The sequence below is a fragment of the Macaca fascicularis genome, chromosome 3 (genome assembly GCF_037993035.2).
Source record: "Macaca fascicularis isolate 582-1 chromosome 3, T2T-MFA8v1.1".
NCBI classification, from domain to species: Eukaryota; Metazoa; Chordata; class Mammalia; order Primates; family Cercopithecidae; genus Macaca; species Macaca fascicularis.
Window position 1 is genome coordinate 13593552 of NC_088377.1, and position 22497 is coordinate 13616048.

The 22497-nt window shown below is 43.1% G+C and overlaps 2 protein-coding genes and 1 long non-coding RNA gene across 12 annotated transcripts in view; 1 reads left to right on the forward strand and 2 right to left on the reverse strand.

The window, feature by feature from the left end:
• IFNAR1 (interferon alpha and beta receptor subunit 1) overlaps positions 1 to 2958 on the reverse strand; it is a 29795-nt gene extending 26837 nt beyond the window's left edge. For 5 of the 10 annotated variants that reach the window (XR_012432049.1, XR_012432048.1, XM_005548808.5 and 2 more), the window contains exon 1: positions 2789 to 2958. Coding sequence is in view for 6 of the 10 variants with exons in the window: in XM_005548808.5 (XP_005548865.3) it covers positions 2789 to 2864 (76 nt within the window). In the remaining 4 variants the exon portion in view is untranslated. Of the gene's footprint in view, positions 1 to 2749 lie in introns of all 10 variants that reach the window. The other 5 variants (XR_012432047.1, XR_012432046.1, XM_015446899.4 and 2 more) reach the window with 1 other exon arrangement.
• Positions 2959 to 3967: 1009 nt separating this feature from the next.
• Positions 3968 to 18868, forward strand: LOC141409806 (uncharacterized). The gene is made up of 2 exons (XR_012432050.1): positions 3968 to 4189; positions 17556 to 18868. It is a non-coding gene; the product is annotated as an uncharacterized lncRNA (long non-coding RNA).
• IL10RB (interleukin 10 receptor subunit beta) overlaps positions 17478 to 22497 on the reverse strand; it is a 49371-nt gene continuing 44351 nt past the window's right edge. The window contains exon 7 of the mRNA XM_065541407.2: positions 17478 to 17630. Within this exon, the coding sequence (XP_065397479.1) occupies positions 17493 to 17630 (138 nt within the window). The 3' untranslated portion in view covers positions 17478 to 17492. The remainder of the gene's footprint in view (positions 17631 to 22497) is intronic.

A 22497-nucleotide genomic window follows, 5' to 3' on the forward strand; every position in this document is an offset into this window, starting at 1 on the left:
TCAATCAGAAAATCTTTAAATCTATGACCTGGAAGCCTTGCTTTTTGTCCTGCCTTTCCAGATCGAACCAATCAAATGCACATCTTCGATGTACTGACTGATATATTATGTCTCCCTAAAATGTATAAAAGCAAGCTGGGCCTTGGGCACATGCAGCCAGGACCTCTTGAGGCTGTGTCATGGATGCATCCTTAACCTTGGCAAAATAAATTTTCTAAGCTGATTTGAGACCTGTCTCAGATATTTTTGGGCTCACAGTTAACTGAAAGATACTGATAATTAGGCCCTTAACATACAAGTGGACAATCAGGAATTTAAATTGTTTGGCCTTTAGGAAAATAGTCTAGTCTGGTTAAGCCCCAGGACTCTTAGGCCAGACCCAGGGTTGACTTCCCCACTCAGCCACGGACTGGCCTATACAGCCTCAGGCAAGTCACTTGATCTCTCAGTTGCTCAGTTTCCCTGTCTGTTAAATAAGGATAACAGTATCTGTGTGGCTCTGAAAGCTTAATGAGTTTATACTGTTAAAACACTTAGATTAGTGCCTGGCACACAGTTAAGAGCTTAAGAAATGCTAAATGCCTATAAATTATATCTTGCCACCTGTCCTCTAACCTAATTTTAAATTAATTTCTTAATGCATACCCTCCTGGAATGTCAATTTTATATGAAAATTCTGGGAAAGCTCTTTTCACATCAAACGAAACATGAGTTTAATGCAAATTTTTCATAAACAAAAGACTTCAAAGAAATTACTATGGGATGCACCGGGACCCTAGTACCCACATCCTAGGAAAAATATACTACATATTTGTGGAAAAGTTTGAGAAATAGTATATCATGTACCACACAGGTATATGGTTTCCTAAGACAACAGGTAAGTATTTTGAACTCACTCGCAGGCTCACAGACCACCTGGACTCCTGCACTGGGATGCTAGCCCTGATTCTCTCTGGGTACCCCTCCTCACTACAAAATTACCTCTCAGTCTCTTATCAACCTTATAATAGTTGCCATTTCCCCATGCATCCCAGGCAAGTATGAAGAATTTCAGCAAATTAGCCTGGTGACGCCCTGCCTTTGTATTTTTCTTTTACTATTTTTGTAAAAGGAAAAAAAAAAAAAAAAAAAAAAATCTCAGGACCTCTCCCAACTTTCTTACACAAAAGGGAAGATAGTTAAGCCCACAGGCCAAGTGACTGCAACACCCTCTTCCAAATGAATGGCTGTTACTAGCACAATGCTTCAGCCAAATCCCCAAGGAAAGATAAAAAGACTCAGCCATCTGCGAAGGACTACCCCCACAGATCATTCGTGAGTCAATTCTTTGCTGGTTTCCCATAAACAAGGGGATGCCAACTGTAACTTCAAGTCTACAACCTAAGTCTAGTTCCTAAAACTAAAGTCTAAAGTATAAACAGACTGGGTGCGGTGGCTCACGCCTGTAATCCCAGCACTTTGGGAGGCTGAAGTGGATCGTTTGAGGTCAGGAGTTCGAAACCAGCCTGGCCAACATGGCAAAACCCCATCTCTACTAAAAATACAAAAAATAGCCAGATGTGGTGGTGTACACCTGTAATTCCAGCTACTCAAGAGGCTGAGGCAGGAGAATCACCTGAACCCAGGAGGCAGAGGTTGCAGTGAGCTGAGATCACACCTCTGCACACCAGCCTGGGCAACAGGCTGTCTTCTCAAAACAAAACAAAAAAAAGTATAAATAAAAACGTCTTCCCATATTTTGGACAGTTTTCTTAGTCCTGGGTCCTAGAATTGCATTTACTAGTTTAAAAAGTGTGAATATTTTTATGACTTCTGAAAGACTGAGCAATATTACTATCTCACTGAGAAAACATTTCATTGAGTTTTGAACATGATTATCTCTTTGGGGAAAAAGTAGGTAGTTATGTAAACCAAAAATAAAATTCTAAGCCCCCCAACCATCTGAACGGACCCCTCCTCTCAACAAATGGCATTCCAAAGTTAACCTGAAAAACTAATTCAGGCCTTCCACACTGACAGTGTCAATTACAAGCTTATCTTCTCAGGTGCAAAACAAAGTCAAGACTCCGCCTACTCAGAGGCATCTGCATAACGGACTCCCTTTACTCTCTTTTTCTCTTCAACACACTCATGGTATCTTAAAATACAGATTTCTTGGGCACTAACTGAAGTGTCACAGAACTATCTGCCTCACTGCCTCACTGCCCCACCTCCTGAAAACCTCTGGAAAACCAGTCACAGATGTGTCTGTGGCTCATGTTTTTCTCGGATGCGCCCTGAAGCAGGATTAGTAAACCTCGAGGACTGAGAATTATGCCTCAGTCACTCCGACTGTCATTTCTTATTGGCCTGTATGAATCCTGAGGGCAGAGAAATCCTGGTCACGCTTAGCTCACTCCCCCGTGGGACTGGCCGCCTAGTTTTTACCAGATTGAGGAAATGCATTTCGGGAAATGTTTTGTTTATTATCAAACAGGCCAGCTGAGCCGCAGTACTTTCCCGGAAAGAAGCAATCTCGACACAAGGCTCTGGCACTGCCACTTCACGGGGATGGGGACCCGGGCGCGCCCAAGGACCGGTACACGCGTCACAGGCAAGCGGCGACAGAGGACCCAGAACACCACTTTCTCCTGATTGATTTTCGAGCCCAAGTCGGGTTTAATCTTTGCCGCGGCAAAGAGGATCGAGGGTTGGGGGTCTGTCGCCCCCAACACCATCGCCGCCCCGGTAGCCCAGCTGCTCGCCCTACCTCCGGCCCTGCGCCGAGATTCTCCTCCCGGCCTCTCACCTGCGGCTGCGGACAACACCCATGGCGCCAAGGTGACCAGCACTAGGGTCGTCGCGCCCAGGAGGGTGACCATCATATGGGAGCCGCCGCAGGTCCCACCACTCACATCTCCGCGAACGCAACACTCCTCTTAGCTTACATTGCCCCCTCCTAAGCCACACCGCTCCTCTGCGCACGCGCTGCCCCTCCTAGCTCTCATCGCCCCTCTGCGCACGCGCCTTTCCCCATGGCTCGCACCGCCTCTCCGCGCACGCGCCATTCCTCCGCGCACGCGCCTTTCCTCCTAGCTAGCACCTCCTCTGCAAGCTCCCATTGCCCCCTCTAGTTGCGCCACGCCTGTGCACGAGCGCCTTAGAAATGGTAGGCCTCCTGCCTTGTCTTCTTCCAAACTCTTTCCGGCCAGGGGCCGATCTGGCGCAGTTCACCATCGCATTCCAGGAAGACCCCGTCTCACGGGAGGCCTTGACCTTCACAGGATCGCGGCACACACGTGCGCAGACCCAGCGACTTTGGAGTTCCTGCGTGTCTTCCCCATGTCTGCAGTCGGAGGGCGTGGGTGGGGTCCGGGTCGTGGCCGTGCGCTCTTCGTCCTTGCCCTTCTCCGCCCGGAGCGCTTGCTGACCCTAGAGCCTTGGGTAGTGGCGTTGGGAGTCCCCAGCGGCCTGGGAACCAGATGAGGCTGGAAGGAGGAAGTGGCTGAGCGACCAGACTGTTCCTGTGTGCAGAGCCAGAGCGGGGCAGAGGCACTCGTTTTCGGGGCGACTTGGCTGAGGGGCGAGATGGTCCCTTGGAGAGAACCGCCACGGGCCCTGGGCCGAGGGGCTCCAGAACAGCGGTCGCTAGGCTTTGGTCGTCGAGCTTTATCCGTAAACAATTCGAGCCCACCGTTCGAATGATTATTTAATTAAATTACTCAGTAATAGATCAAGTGCATTGTGAAAATATGCAAAATAAAATTTAAATGATGAGATAATCAAATAATTGGTTATTATAACAACCAAGCAATTAATTAGCGGTTACATAATTAAATGAATGTTTGTAAAGAACAATACAATGGAATTTTTTTTTTTTTTTTTTTTTTGCTTTTTTTTTTTTTTTGAGTCGGAGTCTTGCTGTCTCGCCCGGGCTGGAGTGCAGTGACGCGATCTCGGCTCACAGCAACCTCTGCCTTCCGGGTTCAAGCGATTCTCCTGCCTCAGCCTCCGGAGTAGCTGAGATTACAGCGGTGCGCTATTACGCTTGGCTAGTTTTTGTATTTAGTAGAGATGGGGTTTCCGCTGTGTTACCCAGGCTGGTCTGGAACTCCTGACCTCAAGTGATCCGTCCGCCTCCGCCTCCCAAAGTGCTGGGATTGCAGGCTTGAGCCACCACGCCCAGGGGAAATATGCCTGTTTTAAAGAGGTATAATTTACGTATCATTAAAGTAACCCAGTTTAAATGAATAATGATTTTTAGGCAATCTATCCAGTTGTAGGTATCGTTTTAAAAACCTTGAATTATTACTTTATGATTCATCGATTTGGGGGTTTGATTCTGAGTGTGTCAGTACTTCGTTTTAACAACATCAAAGGTGGAAAAGCACCCCATGAAGACAGGCCAAATGGAAGAGGAAAAATTCCTGGTTGCGATTACAAAATCATTTTAAAAGCCTTTCAAACGACTCTGTCTGTTTAAATTAAAATGTCCATTTCCTGCTGCCCAAAAGTTCTGGCAAACTAGTTGGAATAGGATGCATTTTTATATTTAGAACAATGAGCTCAAAATGACTGAAACGTTTCATTAGATTTTTAAACACATTGGCAATTTCCTCCCCTCCTTTTCTTCCTGCTTTCCTTTCCTAAAATTTTCGTAGTCTTCCCTATCTTAATACAACCTGTTATGAACATTGAATTGTATTTTAATAAAATTGGATTGTGCTTTAATAAAATTTGCCACAGCTGTGACACCCTGTGGTAAGCACTTTGTGTACTTTAGTTTCAGCTTGTTATAATAACTTAAGGATAAGACATGAATTAATTTCCCCTGTAGTGCTAGCTCTATAACCTTAACCCAGAACCTCCTTTCTCTCCTTAATTCTAGTTAAAACGGTCCATTAGAGTTTTTCCATACAGCATGTTCTTTTTTACTTTTTTTTTTGGCGGGGAGGGGAGAGGGAGTCTTGCACTGTTGCCCAGGCTGAAGTGTAATGGCATGATCTCGGCTCCCTGCAACCTCTGCCTCCCCAGTTCAAGCGATTCTTCTGCCTTAGCCTCCCAAGCAGCTGGGACTACAGGTGTGCGCCACAGCGCCTGGCTAATTTTTGTATTTTTAGTAGAGATGGGGTTTTGCCATGTTGGCCAGGCTGGTCTTGAGCTCCTGGCCTCAAGTAATCCGCCTACCTCAGACTCCCAAAGTGCTGGGATTACAGGAGTGAGCCACCACACCCAGCCCCCTTTTTACTTTTTGCTTGGAAATAATTTCAAATTATAGACAAGTTGCAAAAATAGTAAGATAACTCCCACATACCCTTTGCCCGGATTCAGCAAATCATTAATATTTTGCCGTATCTGCACTCCCTCTTTAAATACACATACAAAGTCATATATGTATGTTACTTATTTTCCTGAACTTCTTTAGCTTTCTTTAATCCAGAGTAATTCCCTGGCCATTGTCTTTCATGTCATGGACATTTTTTTGATTTGGGGATTTTTGTTTTTCTTTTTTGAAAAACACAGGCCAACTATTTTATAGAATGCTTCTCCAATTTGCCCTTGTCTGATGGTTTCTCCTGATTAAGTTCAGATTATGCGTACCGGGCTGTAATTCTACATAAATTGTGTGGTGTCCTCAGTGCATTCACAGGCACATTAAGTTTATTAGTCCCTCATCTGTAATGTTAATTTTGGTTATGTATCAAAATATTATAGTCCCCATTGTATAGTTACTATTCTGCCCCCCATAAATCCCCACCACCCTACCTCCTGCAGCTAATTGGTGGGAAGACACTCGGAGATCCTGCAAATATTCTGCTGTTCATCAAACTTTTCTTCTAGAATTAACATCCATTAATCATCCTTGCCTGAATTGTCCTACCTGTGACAGTTATGAAATGGTAACTTTTCAACCGTGACCCTCTCACTACAAATATTAGTTGACACATTTTAAGAAAGAGCTTTACTTTCTTTCCATTTTATTTTTATTTTTATTTATTTATTTTTTTGAGATGGAGCTTCACTCTTGTTGCCCAGGCTGGAGTGCAATGGCACCATCTCAGCTCACCTCAACCTTTGCCTCCTGGGTTCAAGCAATTCTCCTGCCTCAGCCTCCCGAGTAGCTGGGATTACGGGCATGCGCCACCACGCCAGGCTAATTGTGTATTTTTAGTAGAGACAGGGTTTCTCCATGTTGGTTAGGGTGGTCTCGAACTCCCGGACTCAGGTGATCCGCCCGCCTCGACCTCCCACAGTGCTGGGATTACAGGCGTGAGCCACTGCGCCTGACCTCCATTTATTATTGTTATTATTATTTTTTGAGACGGAGTTTTGCTCGTCGCGCAGGCTGGAGGGCAGTGGTGCGATCTCGGCTCACTGCAACCTCTGCCTCCCGGGTTCGAGCATTTCTCCTGCCTCAGCCTCTTGAGTAGCTGGGATTACAGGCGCCTGCCACCATGCCTGGCTAATTTTTTAGTAGAGACGGGGTTTCGCCATATTGGGCAGGCTGGTCTCAAACTCCTGACCTCAGGTGATCCGCCTGCCTTGGCCTCCCAAAGTGCTGGGATCACAGGCTTGAGCCACCGTGCCCGGTCTCCATTTATTATTAGTATAGACTCAAAGATTCTTATTTCGTTGGTTATAGTTCATTGCTATCTTGATTTACATTTTTAAAATTAATATACAATTTTTAGAGGAGTGTTAGGTTTACAGTGTGGAGAGTTCTTATATACCCCTTCATCCCAAGCCTGCTTTCAGTTTCCCGTTGTTAACATTTTGCGTTGGGGTGGTACATTTCTTACAGCTGATGAAACTATACTGATACATTATTATTAACTAAAGTCCAGAGTTTACGTAAGAGTTCTGTCTTGGTGTTGTACATTCTATGGGTTTTTACAATGTATAATTGTTACTGGTAGAAGACATCCCAGTTACCTGCAGAGCGAATTCAACTGAGGGGCATAAAGGCAGAAAAAGAGACTGAGGCAAGTTTCAGAGCAGGAGTGGAAGTTTATTTTAAAAGACTTTAGAACAGGAAAGAAAGGAAAGGACGCTTAGAAGAGACCCAAGCGTGCAACTTGAAGGACAAGTGCAGTGTTTAACTGTGATTCTAGGACTCACAGGCTGGCCCACTTCTGTGGTTTTGCATCCCTTTCCCACCATTCTTCCCTTAGGGTGCGCTGTCCGCATGCGAAGTGCCCTTCTTACGCTTGGGAGGTGAACACATACGTTGTGTTTAGGAAGTCGTGCGCATGCCCATCTGAGGATTTCTTCCCTTTTCCGATGGAGTGCCCTCGGAAGGTCATACTCCGCCATTTTCTCTTAATGTGCGTGCACAGGGTCACTCACCAAATACCGGAGATACTAGTGGAAGCTGTTTTTGCTTCTCCCTGGCGCCTACGTTCAATTAACACTCTAATGTAATAGCTGTGGACCATCAGGAGATAACTTGGCACTGGGTGCTGAATTATTTTTAGAGAGGCAATGTGATTGTTGAACCATCACCTGACGTTCCTGGTGGGTGGGGGAAGAGCCCTCTCCTGCCCCTCTCATGCCTAACCACCTGCAACATAATGTCATGTATCTACCATTACAGCATCATACAGAGGCATTTCGCTGCCCTAAATATCTCCTGTGCTCTACCAATTCACCCTCCTTATTTATTTTAATGCTCAAATTGTCCCAGATTTGGCCAGTGGCAGTCACTTCAAGCTGACTCTTGTTCCTTTTGCTAATACGCTCATAATTTTTTCTAACACTTCTTTCTAGCACAAGATGGTCCCACCCAGTTCCTCTTACATTTTTCCTGCTCAGCTCTAAAATAAGCCATTTCTTCAAGGGGCCCTGTTTTTTTTGTTGTTGTTTGTTTGTTTGTTTTGTTTTTTATTGGGGAATGGTATTTAGAAACCATTATATAGGCACTAAAACTTTTTGTATTGCTTAAGGAAGTAAATTACTGTTGAGTATATATTTTATCTTTCCCTTTTTGGCTAACAAAGGAAAAGTTCCTTATGTGTTTCACTTTTTGGAAAAAGACATGTTAGAAACATCTGTGCTTTAGAGCATGTTTCCATATGATTACATGGCAGATTTCCCACACTGAAATTGAACTCTTGTTTCTTCACATCTTCAGCCGTATTTGCTATACATAGTCCAACACTATTGCTGACTGAGGAATGTATTTTAGTTTGTCATCATATAGTAAAAAGAAGAACAAGGGGCATGTGGCGTTTTCTCTTTTGCTATTAAGAATCCCCAAAGCAGTTTCTAAACACTGTCACCAACTATGGAATTTTGTAAAGAACCAAAACGAATGAGTATCATATGACTTTAAACTCTTTTGAAAAGAAATTGTGGGGGTTTGCTTTTCTGGAAAATGTCTTCCTAATGTGATGGCTTCATACTGTGATTAGCTAGTATGTCAAGGCTGCTGTTACCTTATTCACTTGTGTATTAATAATGCTATCTTTAATTTCCAATTTATTTGCAATAACATTGTCACATTTATTTTGTGAGCAATAATTTAGTTAAAACTAGCTAACAACCTGTAAACACACATCAGGCCAAGTAAATGGCTAGACATAGTCACCAACTCCAAAAGTGTACAAGTAGAAGCATCGCTGCACGTTTCCACCTTGTGAGTTTCACTGTGTTCTCAAATGTGTCACACATCACTGAATGTGACATGTGATCCTCTGGCATTTGGACCAAGTGAAGGTGCTCGTGCTAGATTATATATCAAATATCAAAAGCTTAATTTATTTATTATTAAAAAATGTAAATAGAATTTCATTGCACTTCAGTGGACCTTGTATTCCAACACAAACCCCTAGGGTAGGTGCACCCTGGATTAGAAATCACTGCTTTAGAACTTTCCAGAAGAATAAATTCACTTCTTTCTGGTAGGAGAGGTTGGTAGATGAAACGAGAAGAGTCCTAGCTGAGTAGCAGCCCAGTGGCACAGACTTTGAGGGTGTACAAACACTAGCTCCGGGATGCTCAGGAAGGAATCTGAGCAGTTCTACTCTGGAATCTCCAGAATGTTTTTGTCCTTGGTGCTTTATGATCCAACACCTTTCCTCATCCCAGTAGGCAGGCAATTCGGTAAAAGATAATAGTGAAGCTGGCACAGTGGCTCACACCTGTAATCCCAGCACTTTGAGAGGCTGCAGCAAGAGGATCACTTGAGCCCAGGAGTTTGAGACCAGCCTGGACAACAAAGTGAGACCCCCATATCTGCAAAAAATACAATTAGCTGGATGAGGTGGCAGAAGCCTGTGGTCCTAGCTACTCAGGAGGCTGAGCCGGGAGAATTGCTTGAACCCCGGGAAGTCAAGGCTACAATGAGCCATGATCACACCACTGCACTCCAGCCTGGGTGAGAGAGGGAGATGCTATTTCAAAATAGTAATAATGATGATGATGAAGCAAACAGTGGGAACACTAAACTAGTTTAGTGGCGAGGGATATAGATTGCAGCAGGTAACCTGGAGTAAGAGATGTTCAAGGGGAGGCAGAGTATAAGTAGGAGATAGGAAGAGAAGAGGGATACATCATTCTAAACAACGGGAACAGCATATTTGAAGCTCTCATCTGTGTTCACATAGCTTGAGGAAAGATTGAGTGTGGCTGCATGCTCACTGCATACTGGGAAAGAAAGATGTCTGTTTTTAAGCAGTAACATGGAAGACAGCCATACAGCCATATGCCTTTTCAAATGCTAACTAAATATCTCTTAAACAGAGACTGGCCTACTGGTTAAGAGTCTGAGTTCTGAAGTTGACTTAGGTTGATATCCCAGCTCCATCACTCTGGGATCTTGGGCGAGTTACTTAATCTTTTTTCCTGTTTCCTTGTTGGGACTATAACAATATCTATATCATAGTGCTGTGATTAATTTTTAATCAGTTAATGCACATCAAGAGCTTAGTTTAGTATCTGGCACACTGTGCTCAATAATTTTGGCTATTTTTCCCTGACCATTGTGGTTGTTGTTTTTCCTACTTCAGGAGGGCTTAGGGGGAAAATCTAGTTTTTCTGGAGAAAACCCAGTGATCAAAACTTCATAGTCTGCAACCTCAATTGAGCTGAAATTAAAAACCTGCACTCACTTCAAATCTCTACCCTACAACTTTTCTTCTCATTTTCAACAGATGTTCCTCCAACCGACTCCTACTTTCTTGGAAAATACAGTCAACAGATCAGGTTTCAGGTTTCAACTTCAAACTCACCTGCACCTGCCTCCTTTCTGTCTTTTCCTGTCATTGGGAAGACATCCTTCTTTCAGTCAAATGAAAATCTCTCTGTCTGGTTCTGTAAGCCACCCCTTCATAGGGATGGCTTTCCATTGATTATTTTTACCTTTTTTCATGACTTTATCTCCTCTCTTTAGTTTCTTCTCATTAACAGTTAAACATTCTCAAGTCTCTCCCAATTTAAAAAGGCACATAAATTGCATTCACTCCAGAAGCTGTCTTTCCTGTTGTTATTTGTAGCCAAATCTATCTACATTTGTCCACAACTATCTTTGTTTTCTCACTTCTTATGTATTCCTCAGCCCACTACGTTTATCTTTCTGTCCCAATCATTTTGCTTACTCTGTTCTCACCAAGATCATCAGTTAATTTCTAGTATTCAGATCTATTAGATATTTTATAGCCTTGATTTTACTTGACTTCTCCATAGCATTTGGTATCTGTCATTCCTCATGCTCTTCTTCTCATGGTTGCCTACATGTTTGCTGTTGCATCTGTCTTTCTGGCCATTCTTCTCAATCTCCAGGACAGCCCACTCCACTGCTTGTGACTTAAATATTAGTGTGCCTCACTGCTTTGTCCTAACTCACCTTCTCTTCTCATCTCCTGTAATGGTCTCTTCCCCTTCTGTGAGTTCACTGACTGTCGTTTATGCTCATGGCTCCCAAATTGGTCTTCTGCCTAGATTTCTTTCCTGATATTCAGATTTTACATCTTTTATTATTTATTTATTTATTTATTTATTTTGAGACAGAGTCTCATTCTGTCGTCCAGGCTGGAGTGCAGTGGCGCCATCTTGGCTCACTGCAAGCTCCGCCTCCCGGGTTCAAGCCATTCTCCTGCCTCAGCCTCCCGAGTAGCTGGGACTACAGGTGCCCACCATCACGCCCAGCTAATTTTTTTTAGTTTTAGTAGAGACGGGGTTTCACCAGGTTAGCCAGGATGGTCTCGACCTCCTGACCTCGTGATCCGTCCGCCTCCGTCTCCCAACATGCTGGTATAACAGGTGTGAGCCACCATGCCTGGCCTCCAAATTTCATACATATCAGAGTATTGGAAAGAGGAGGAGGAGCTTTTATTCCCCTAATGATTCTGCTCCTCATTTGAGGAGTCTGGCTCCATCCCAAAATCTTGTGTGTGATCTTTCAGTCCTGACCACAGAAATTTCAAAGCTTTGTCTGCCAAGCCTTATGGGGAGAAACTGCCCTCCCCATACCAGACTTGCATGTGCACTACAGTGCACTGCATTTTTCTAGAAGGATTTGTGGTTAAGGACTCAACTTTCCCACCTCCCACACCACCTCTGGCCAGCCCTGCTCATAAGCATATCTGCATTCCTAGCCATTCTGTAGGGGAAAAGGGAACACTGGGGTGCTGGTGCCTCTTTTTGCTTCTTGCTTGCAGTTAGTGAATAAAGGCTTGATTGTTATTTTCAGTTCAGCTCATTGTCCTAAATACTACCTGGATACCTGATTGCTTGACACCATTCGGTGGACTCTTTCTATTTGAGGACTTGTGTCTCTCTAGCTGAAGAAAATTTTCTTGTATTATTTTTGTGGCTGGGGTTTGGTGAGCTTCTTGGTTCAATGGGTTTATAGTTTTCATCAAGTTTGGAAAACTATTGGCCATTCTTTCAATTTTTTTTTTATCCTCTCTTTACTATCCTTCAAAATATACAATATTAGACTCCTTAAAGTTGTGTTTGATGCTGTTCTTTCATTTTTTCTTGTCCTTTCCCCTGTGTCTTTCATTTTGAATAGTTTCTATCACTATGTCTTCAGTTGCACTGCTCTTTTCTTCTGCAGTGTCTAATCAGCTATTAATCTGAATTCAGTATTTTTTCATCTCAGACATTGTATCTCTAGAAGTTGGATTTTGTCTTTTAAAAATATATTAAAAATCTATTTCATGTCTCTCTTTAATATACTAAGGCTTTCCTCCATCTCCTTGAACACATGAAATATGGTTTCAATAACTGTTTTAATGTCCCAATCTACTAATTCTGTCTACTGTTTCTATTGATTTACTTTTCATCTTGTTAAATTAAATTTAGCCTAAAGCTGCCTCTTCACATATTTTAAGTTTGGCCTAAAGGCTTCCTTGTGCATTATGAACTGTAGCCTACCTAGATGTGTAAAGACTGTAACTTGCTCTTGTAACAAGTAGCAGCGTCTCAGCCAATCACAGCAACTGAGTTTTGGCCAGTCACAGGTGGCCAGCTGTTTAAGCCAGCTTTAATAAGGCAACAAAGCAGCTGTGACCAATCCAGCTATTTCTGTATCTCACTTCTGTTTTCTGTACATCAATTTCCTTTTTCTGTTTAAAAATGTTATTGACCATGTGGCAGCCCTGAAGTTGCTCTGAACCTATTCTGGGGGCTGCCCAATTAATGAATTGTTCTTTGCTAAATTAAACTCTATGGAATTTAATTAGTTTAATTTAAAAAAAAACTTCTCATTCATTATGGGTTGTATTTTCCTACCTTTTTGCCTGTCTAGTAATTTTTTATTGGGTGCCAGACATTATAAATTTTACATTATTGGGTGCTGGATATTTCTTTATTCCTATAAATATTGCTTGAGTTTTATTCTGGGATCCAGTTAAGCTACTTGGAAATGGTTTGGTACTTTTGAGGCTTGCTTTGTCAGAGGGGACCAGAGAAGTAACAGCCCCCTGAGTATGCTACCTGATGCTTCATGAATTACGAGGTTTTCCACGCTGGTTGGAAACTATTTTCAGCCCAGCACGAACCCTGGGGATTTATCCCTTTTTGTGTGTGATTCTTTCTCTGGCCTCAAGTTTCCTTACTACACATTGTCTGATCAGTAATTAGCCTAATACTGTTTGCAGCTCTCTGGAGCTCCTTCTGTGTGTGCAGCTGTCTCTTATCTGGTTCTCTGCTCTATGAAATCTAGCTGCTGTGGCCTCCTTGGACTCCTAGCTGCATTTCCTTGACCCCCAGGGATATGGAGTCCTTCTCTCTATGCTGAGGCCTGGAAATTCTCTCCGGTAAGTCAGCTTGGGCAATTGTAGAGCTCATCTCAATGGTTTCTCTTCTCTCAGGGATCACTGTCCTGAGTTTTTTATTGTCAAATATCTAAAAATATGTATTTTAAATCTTTTGTGCTGTTTTGGTTGTTTATTTATAGTTTAAGGCAAAAGAGTAAATCTGCTCCATGTTACTCCATCATGGCCAGAAGCAGAAGTCTCATCCTTGCACTGTGTTTTAATACTTCCTCCCTTCCATTTTCTTTCTTCTTTCTTAAACTCCTATTAGAAAATTGTACTTCCTGGATTGACCCTTAAGGTCTCCTAATATGTTCCTCTAGTTTTTAACTCTTTATATTTTTGTCCTTGGTTCCGGAAGATTTACTTGATTTCTATTGAATTATTTATTTCTATAATTATGTGTTTAATTTTTAAAAGCATTTCTTTATTCTGATTTTTTAATATGTAGCATCATGATCTTATTTTATGGATGCACTAATGTGGGATCTTTTAGAATTTAGGTTTCTGTGACATTCTCTTCTGTTCCAATATTCCATTTCTTTAAGAGTCAATTTGTTCTGTTTGTCCTTTTATTTTTCTCATTGTCTGGCAATTTTTGAGTATTTTTTTTTAATATATATTTTAAAGGAGACAGCAGGTTGATTTTTTTTTTTAGGTAGCTAGTATTAACAGAGTCTTTCCCAAGCAAATGAAGGCATGTGTTTTTGAGGCAGAACTTATCTCTGGAAGCATCCCTGTAGGGTAAGTAGGTAAGTAGGGTGTGAGACATTGCAAGATTGTGGACAGCAACTGCCAGAATGGTGAACTCTTTACTTTGGCCTCCTGAAGAGTGCAGTAATATTGCCAGGGTGGTTAATTCAATTAAGAAGAACAGATCTATAATTTTTTGCCTACGGGTGACTTAGACAAATGCCTGACTGCCTCAGGAAGGGGAGAGGCAGGCCCCAGAGGAGTGTGGGAAGCTTTTTACCACTGCTATTCTGTTGACTGACTTTTAATTAACCCATTAGTGTTTGGACCTCCTCCTTTTGTTTCCACCTTCCTGCTATACCTAAGTCAAGACCAGCGGCCTTTAGATATTTTTTTATTACATAATTCCAATAGAAAAACAACAACAACATTGATCATGCATTCCCAATAGATGTATTGTTATTTATGTATAAGTTAAATACACATATTACTGCACATATTTTTATGCACATCCTGAATCACATGCAAAATAAACATTTGAAAAGGATGCCTTTTATAGACATTTAAAAAAGGATTTTAAAAGCTTTTTATGACATGGGGTCTTGCTCTGTTGCCCAGGCTGGAGTGCAGTGATGTGATCATAGCTCATGCAGCCTTGAACTCCTGGGCTCAAGGAATCCTCTCACCTCAGCTTCTTTTTTTTTTGAGAGGGAGTCTCTGTCAACCAAGCTGGAGTGCAGTGGCACAATCTCGGCTCACTGTCTCCTAGGTTCAGGTGGTTCTCATGCCTCAGCCTCCTGAGTGTCTGGGATTACAGGTACACATCACCATCCTCAGCTAATTTTTGTATTTTTAGTAGTGACAGAATTTCCCCATGTTGGCCAGGCTGGTCACAAACACCTGACCTCAAGTGATCCACCTGTCTCAGCCTCCCAAAATGCTGGGATTACAGGCATGAGCCATCGCTCCTGGCCCTACCTCAGCCTCTTAAGTAGCTGAGATTACAGGCACGAACCACTGTGCCTGGCTTAAAACCTTTTTAAAAATATTTGAAAAATAAAAATAAAAGTCTTAATATTTGCTCCCACACCATGTTTACTGGTCTCGAGCCCCTGAGACATCTGGTCTGTTCACATCTCTGCCTTCCTGATCACCTTTCTGCTCCCATGAAACCTGCCTACCCAGAGTGCTCTCACTTGTTGCTTTCTCCCTTTTTTGTGTACCATGTTCATGGAAAGCCCTTATGTGGAAATTAATGGAAAACTGTCTCTGTACCACAGGGAAGATAAAGGGAGATATCCCATTGCTAGCTCTGGAAGAATTTTAAGCTTAAATCTGTCCATGAGTGTATGACATGGCTTTTTTGCAGGGCTACTGTGGGTCACACAAGTCCTGTAGAGCACCTCTTGTAATGCCAATGACAGTGTAAGTTTTTTCTAAGTAAAATTTCTTCACAGAGTTCATGAAAGAGAGAAAAAATCCTGGAAATGTAACACAATGCAGCAGTTATTTAAAGCCAAGTTCAGTGCCTTCTAAGTAGGATGCATTTTACTAAACATATATTTGAGAGACTATAACATACTAGACACAGAAGATAGGACAATGAACAAGATAGACATGGTATCTGTATTAGTCTGCTCAGGTTGCGGTAACAAAATACTACAGACTATGTGGCTTAAACAACAGAAATTTATTTTCTTACAGTTCTGCAGGGTGAGAAGTCCAAGATTAAGGTTCTGGCTCATTTGGTTCCCGGTGAGGCCGCTCTTCCTGCTCACAGATGGCTACATTCTTACTGTGTCCTCATATGGTGGAGAGAACAAGCTCTCTGCTGTTTCTTCCTATAAGGACACAAATCTCATCGATTCAGGGCCCCACCCTTATGACCTCATTTAACCCTAATTACCTGCTGTAGGCCCTACTTCAAATACAGTCACATTGGGGATTAGGGTTTCAACATATGAATTTTGGGGGTACACAATTAAGTTGGTAACATTACCTGTCCTCATGAAGTCCACTACAAAACATGTATATTAATAAGCAATGACACATGTAATGAGAATGAAACATAGTAAAGGTAGTAACTCATCTGGAGGACTTAGAGTAAACTGTTATTCTCTATATACTTTTTGGCATGCAGAAAGCATACATAAGCAATACACGAAAGCAATGTTTGCAATACACGAAAGCAATGTTTAGGAAAGAGTAAAGCTGCAGAGGTAAACCTGTGGCTTTTGACTTGAAGATAAACCATTTACATTTTATGCAGGTCACAATTTTTTTGTTTGTTTTTAGTTCAAAAAGCACTTAAAATCTTGAGCGTCATAACTGATGTCTTGTTTAGTAGTATACATTGTTTCTCAGTGAGAGGTAATAAAAGGTTATGAACCCACAATAGCAGGTTCTTCTGACTTCTCAGTGCAACTGCTAAGACCATAGAATTGTGAGTGTTGGTCATAGGGAGGCAGTGAAGAGCAACTGAAACAAGTGTAAACACTTTCTTATCTCCTTGTGATTATTTGGGAAACTTCTCTGCTCTTTCAGAAAAAAGTCAAAATAAAACACCATCCCAAGCAGGGACTGAGTCCCCATTTGTCAGTCCTAGGGCCTGGATCACACACTGTCCTCTGATCTTGCATATACTGGTGTTATTGGTGATCCATCCACGACCCTTTGAATCTTTCTTACGTGTCTATGTACATCAGCCAACATCTCCTAATGGTGAACACCTGCACTTTGGTTGGATGCGAGCCAGAAGTGGCAGATTTGTCTCTGGGACCGTTAAACCACAAATGTGCAAGGGCAACTGGAGTGCAGGTTCCCGGTGTCATAAAGAACCTCTTCAGCTGCTGTTGGGGTTTCAGATCCACTTATCTCTATGGGGTACTTTTCTCCTCCTACAAAAATAGAAAGTCACAACACAGAAAACTGCAAATTTTGTACTAAATTAACAACTTATGCACCATTAAAGGCAATGGTTTGCCAACTTTCATGTTTATTGGAGTCACCTAAGGACCTGTTATAACATAGATGAAAATATGGACCTCTCCCTCACAGTTGTTGAGCCAGTAGGTCTGAGGTGGGGCTGGAGAGTTGCATTCCTAAGCTTCCACTTGGTGCTGATGCTACTGGTCTAGGAAACACACTTTGAGAGCCATTGCTTTAAAGAATTTTGATGTTCTTCTTACCCGTAGCTTAGATGATTATATTTCCTACAGTCTCTGTTCTTTTCATGGGATCTTCACATACAATATACTATATACAGTTTTCCATGTGATTGTATTGTATTTACTTGACTGTCAAAGTTTCTTGTTGGTGACGGTAGGACATTTAGAATTTTCTACTTCTATAGATGTCCTCATCAGCAGTTGTCCACGTTAGCAGTTCTTATACCTAGTAATAAAATATTAACTTACTTCATTTAATTTTAGAAAACAACAATCTCATGCTTTTCAGATATAACAATTAATATATGCAAATATATTGCAAACATAGTACAGTTACTATCAAAAGTTGTGAAGTTTAGAATCTTTCAGGACACTTTAACATCCATGAAGTGATTCACTTTGAAGCAGAAGCTCCTATCTGTCCTTTATTCTGATGTGTTGGCATCGTGTTTTCCAGAATGAAGAGCAAGGTTCCCTTGGGAATTTGTGGGCCAAAGTGTTTCTGAGAAGTGGAAAAATTGATGCCAGAGAACTGTGAAGAAAGGAAAAGGAAGCCATCAGCTGAGAGGGCATAGCACATATGTATACATAATTTCTGGGAATCTGAAAGATGGGAAATCCTGGAATACAATGCAGCTATCAGTGAAAGGAACATAGAAGACCTGAACTCTGGGCCTGCATCAGCCATGGATTTACTGAAAGATCCCAGGCATTCATTCATTCATTCATACATCCATGCATTCAACAAATAGATCTTGAGCCACCTATTAAGCACTGAGCACTGTTCTAAGGGCTGGGGATCCAGGAGTGAACAAAATACACAACGTCTCTGCTCTCCTGGAGCCTGCAATCTAGTGTGGACAAGGACAAATGTGTGAACAAAAAATATTTGTTGAATTGAATTGAAATATTATGACGTCAAGTAATGCTACATGCTATGAACAAAAAGAAAGAGGAACAAGAGACAGCGAGGGAGAGGACCTCTCTAAGGAGGAGACACTGGATGCAATGACACAAGGACAGGGCTGTGTAAATAGAAGGTGTTCCAGGCTTAGGGAAGAGCATATGCACAGGCTCCGGGACAGATGTGTCGCTGCCACATCCCAGGCTGTTCCATGAAAGAGCCCTATATGAAAAAGGCCTCCAAATGCCAAAGGAGCTGAGAAATGGAAGAATGAGGCAGACAAATTCAGTTTGTTGGTGAAGGGTGGTTTCTTGGGGAACTCACAGACAGAAGCATGGTCTTGGGCAACTGCAAGACAGAGGGATTTCCCACGGTTATCCTCAGACCCAGAGATTATATACTAGAGGGAGGGAGGGTACATATTCCAAAGACACAATGAAAGGCCACTGTCCAGAACAGACAAGACTGCTATGTGTGTCATAGCCTGTACTTGGTGTGATAGTATTATGGTTGCCTTGATCTCAAGGCAGGATTTGTAGTGAGTACATGTTCTTACACTAAGGACAGTAAATAAAGTAGGAATCAGGAGGGCTGTAGAGGACTATGTGCTTGCAAACGAGACGTTCCCGATAAGTCCTGCTCTTGCAAATGAAGCAGGGCGTTCCTTCCCTGCAAACAGGGAGGACAAAGGAGCCAGCTGCAAACAGCAGACCCTGGGGACTGGTTAATGTGTAAACATCTTGAGAAACCAGAAAGTCAAGAAAGGTCAGAAAAACAACACGTGACTTGTGACTTGGCAACATTCCACAACCGACTGTATAAAATAAAGCAGAGCGTGTCGTTTGGGGCGGCCGCCATGTTTGTCTCATCCTGTGTTGTCTTGTGTGTTCATTCCTTTGTTTAGGAAACACACAGACCCCAACAAGGGCTTCAGGGACTGGGGTGAATCAGAAGTCAATATGGTGGATTAGCATCCAAGATGCAGTCACGTTTGCCTCCACACAAGCACAGCAAGGAGGCTGAGCCCCTGCAGAACAAGGAGAGAGGGGGTGCAGAGGAATGGAGGCCAGGGGAGTAGTCGGTGGGGCCTGCAGCCTCTGGCAAGGATTTGAGCTTTATTCTGGGCCAGATAGGAAGCCATGGTGAAGATTTTAGCAGAGGAATGTCTAAATTAGGGAAAGAAGAAGTGGAAGGTTACCAGGTGCTTAGCTCCCTCCTGGCTCCCGCAGATGCTAGATTTACCTGATTTTAATAATTTTTACACACTGAAGGGAACCCACACTAAATTGTTGTTTTTAAACAGCTGTTGTTTGGCTGGGTGTGGTGACTCACAGCATTTTGGAAAGTCAAGAGGATTGCTTGAGCCCAGGAGTTCAAGACCAGCCTGGGCAACAAAGTGAGACCCCCATCTCTACAAAAAAGGTAAAAAATTATCCAGGTATGGTGGCACGAACCTGTAGTCCCAGCTACTTGGAAGGCTGAGGCAGGAGGATCACTGGATTCCAGTGGGGTCCAGGCTGCAGTGAGCCATGATCACACTACTGCACTCCAAACAACTCCACCCCCAAAAAAACCCAATAGTGTAAATTCACATTCTGCTCAGATAACTATTATATCAAAAAACTAGAACTTTACAAATTAGGGTTCCTCAAGTATTTAAACAATGATTAAAAATTTAATCAAGTAAACTCTTTCAAACTAAAAATGTAATGAAAATTATAAGCCAAATAGATATTTAAAAACGGTTTGAACACCTTAAAAGTCTGATACACAGTAATAAAATAGTTACAAAACTTTTCAGTATAAATCTCCAAAATCCTTTTTATAAAAATGTCAATATTGTGGGTCTAAATTTGCTTTGTCACAGTTTCTGTTCTTATATTCCTCTTTTCATACTGCTTCCCTGGGTGCTGGAGGCCTTCTATCTGCCCCTCCAGATCCATTCTCCTCTGGGCCTTCCCTGCTCCATGTCCTGGGAGACTTCTTGTATAAAATGCATCAAAAGGCTGGGTGTGGTGGCTCATGCCTGTATTCCAAGCACTTTGGGAGGACAAGGTGGGCAGATCACTTGAGGTCAGAGGTTCGAGACCAGCCTGGCTAACATGGTAAAACCCTTACTCTACTGAAAATACAAAAATTAGCTGGGTGTGGTCCTGGACACCTGTAATCCCAGCTACTTGGGAAGCTGAGGCAGGAGAATCAGTTGAGCCTGGGAGGCAGACATTGCAGTGAGCCAAGATTGTACCACTGCACACCAGCCTGGGCAACAGAGCAAGACTCCATCTCAAAAACATAAAAATTAAAAAAAAAAAATGCATCAACAGAGTCCTTTACCCTCTGACTTTGGGTGGCTTCCACCAGTGGGAGGCATCAGCCCAAGATCAGAGGGTAGGGGAAAATGAGGTGTGCTCCCTTCCTTCAGGGTCTCCATTAGTGGGCTGTGTGGCTGACCCCTGTGCTCTCCAGGGTAATGGCTCCTCCTTCTCCCCAGGCCTAGAGCTAGTGAGGTTCCCACTATTGCTATTGTATTGTTTTTTGGTTTCCCTTCACCCTGCCTACGCTGCTACAATTAGATCCTTCATTATACCTTTCTCAGTTACTCTGTTGGAGTGTGTCATGGGTTTCCCGTTAGGACTCTGACCTACCGATAGATTATGACCTAGGAAGTCAGAGTGACCTTTGCTTACCAGTGTGGGTGATCAATACAGGTTAACAGTTGAAGAGCCAGGCGTGGTGGCTCATGCTTGTAATCCCAGCACTTTGAGAGGCCGAGGTGGGAAGATTGCTTGAGCTTAGGAGTTTGAGACCCACCTGGGCAACATGGCGAAACCCTGCCTCTACAAAAAGAAGGGAAAAAAAATTAGCCTGTTGTGGTGGTGTGCATCTGTAGTTCTGCTACTCCAGAAGCTGAGGTGGGAGGGTCATCTGAGCCCAGGGAGGTGGAAGCAGCAGTGAGCTGAGATCGTGCCACTCCAGCCTGGGCAACACAGCAAGACTCTATCTCAAAACAACAACAACAAAAACAGTTGAAGACTCAGGACCAGGGATAGGAGACGGTACTGTCTCCCATGAGACCTTATCCACATAGAAAAGTAGAATAGGCTCTTTACCTTTTTTGGACAGCCTTTGCTCATTATGTAAGGAACTGTGGAGGTTATTGGCTCTAACCAGTCAATTTTGCTTTTTTTGTGTCCTTAGTCTTATGATCTTCAGGAAAATAATGCTGTCTGAATGTCTTATCTTGATAGTGGAGCCTGAGACAAGACAATGACTAATTACATAAGTTTGTGATGCCACCAATAAAAGCCGTTTTGTAACTGCTTGTTTGAAGAAGGACCTGGCTTGGTTTAACTGATTATGAAAGTGCTAATCAATTCAGTCAACCGAAACAGCAATTTTAGCTCTTCATGGCCATTCAGACCTGCAATGATGAAGCCTCTGCTACTCTAGATCTGGCTCTGTGTATACTTGGGAGCTTGGGGACTCACAAAGTCCCCAGGAGAGTGCACATACTCAAAGGTAGGGGGCCTTTCAGGGCAGCCCATTTGGGATCCTTGCCAGCTATCAGGAAAACAGTATCAGTGATGCTCTGTTAGCTGGTGCTGAAGAAAGAACCAGAAGAAAAAGAAACCACAATTGCACCCTGAGGGCCGGTGTGTACTCTCTGGATGGATATCGGCTGGATCAGCAGTAAAGAATTTACGGCTCAGCAGGCCATGCCAGCATGGCTTGTACTTTGCCGGCTGACCTGGTGTTTGAATTTCCCTGCCTTCAAGCTTTGGATGTTCCACTGGGCTAGTATCAATCACTTTTTGATGCATCTTCAGGCTGGGTCCTTTTTTCCTCCAGACTGCTGTGGAAACTAGAAACATAGCAACAATGCCAACATTCCCCCTGGGAGGGCTCTTGTTCAGCCCCCTTCCTGGCCAACAGCGCTGTGCTGTCCCCGCCATGGCAGAAATGCACATTGTGCTGGGAAGGAGGAGCCAGCCATCTTGCAGACCCTGCTACTGGCTGGTCACCAAGCTGGGCACCTTGCAGCTTTTCTGTCACTGGTTTTCTAGTTGGCTGTGGCACTGCCCCATCAGCCCTCTGCCTTGTCAGGTGGGCTCACTTTCTCATTCCCCTAGGGAGCTGCTCCATCCTACTCATTTCCTCCCAAGCCCCTCTCTTCCCTCCCTTTGTTGATGACCTATACTTTGCCAGGAACATAGGAGACACCAGGCTTCCTTAACCCCGACCCCCTTAGTCAAATCACCTGCCTGTCCCTGGCCTGTGTTCTCTCCAGTGACAACCTCGGGAGTATCCCTCCTCCTGCCAAAGGCCAGAGTGGGGGCTCTAGGTCTGGTTACTTCTCTTGTGTCCTTTCCAGGGACATCAGGCCTTCCCTCATAGGTGTCAGCAATGTGTCTGTCAAGGGCTCCGCTAAGCTGGAGAGAGTGGCTAATTGAAGCAATAAGCCAAAAAGGAAAATAACAGAAGCGCCTGTAATCCC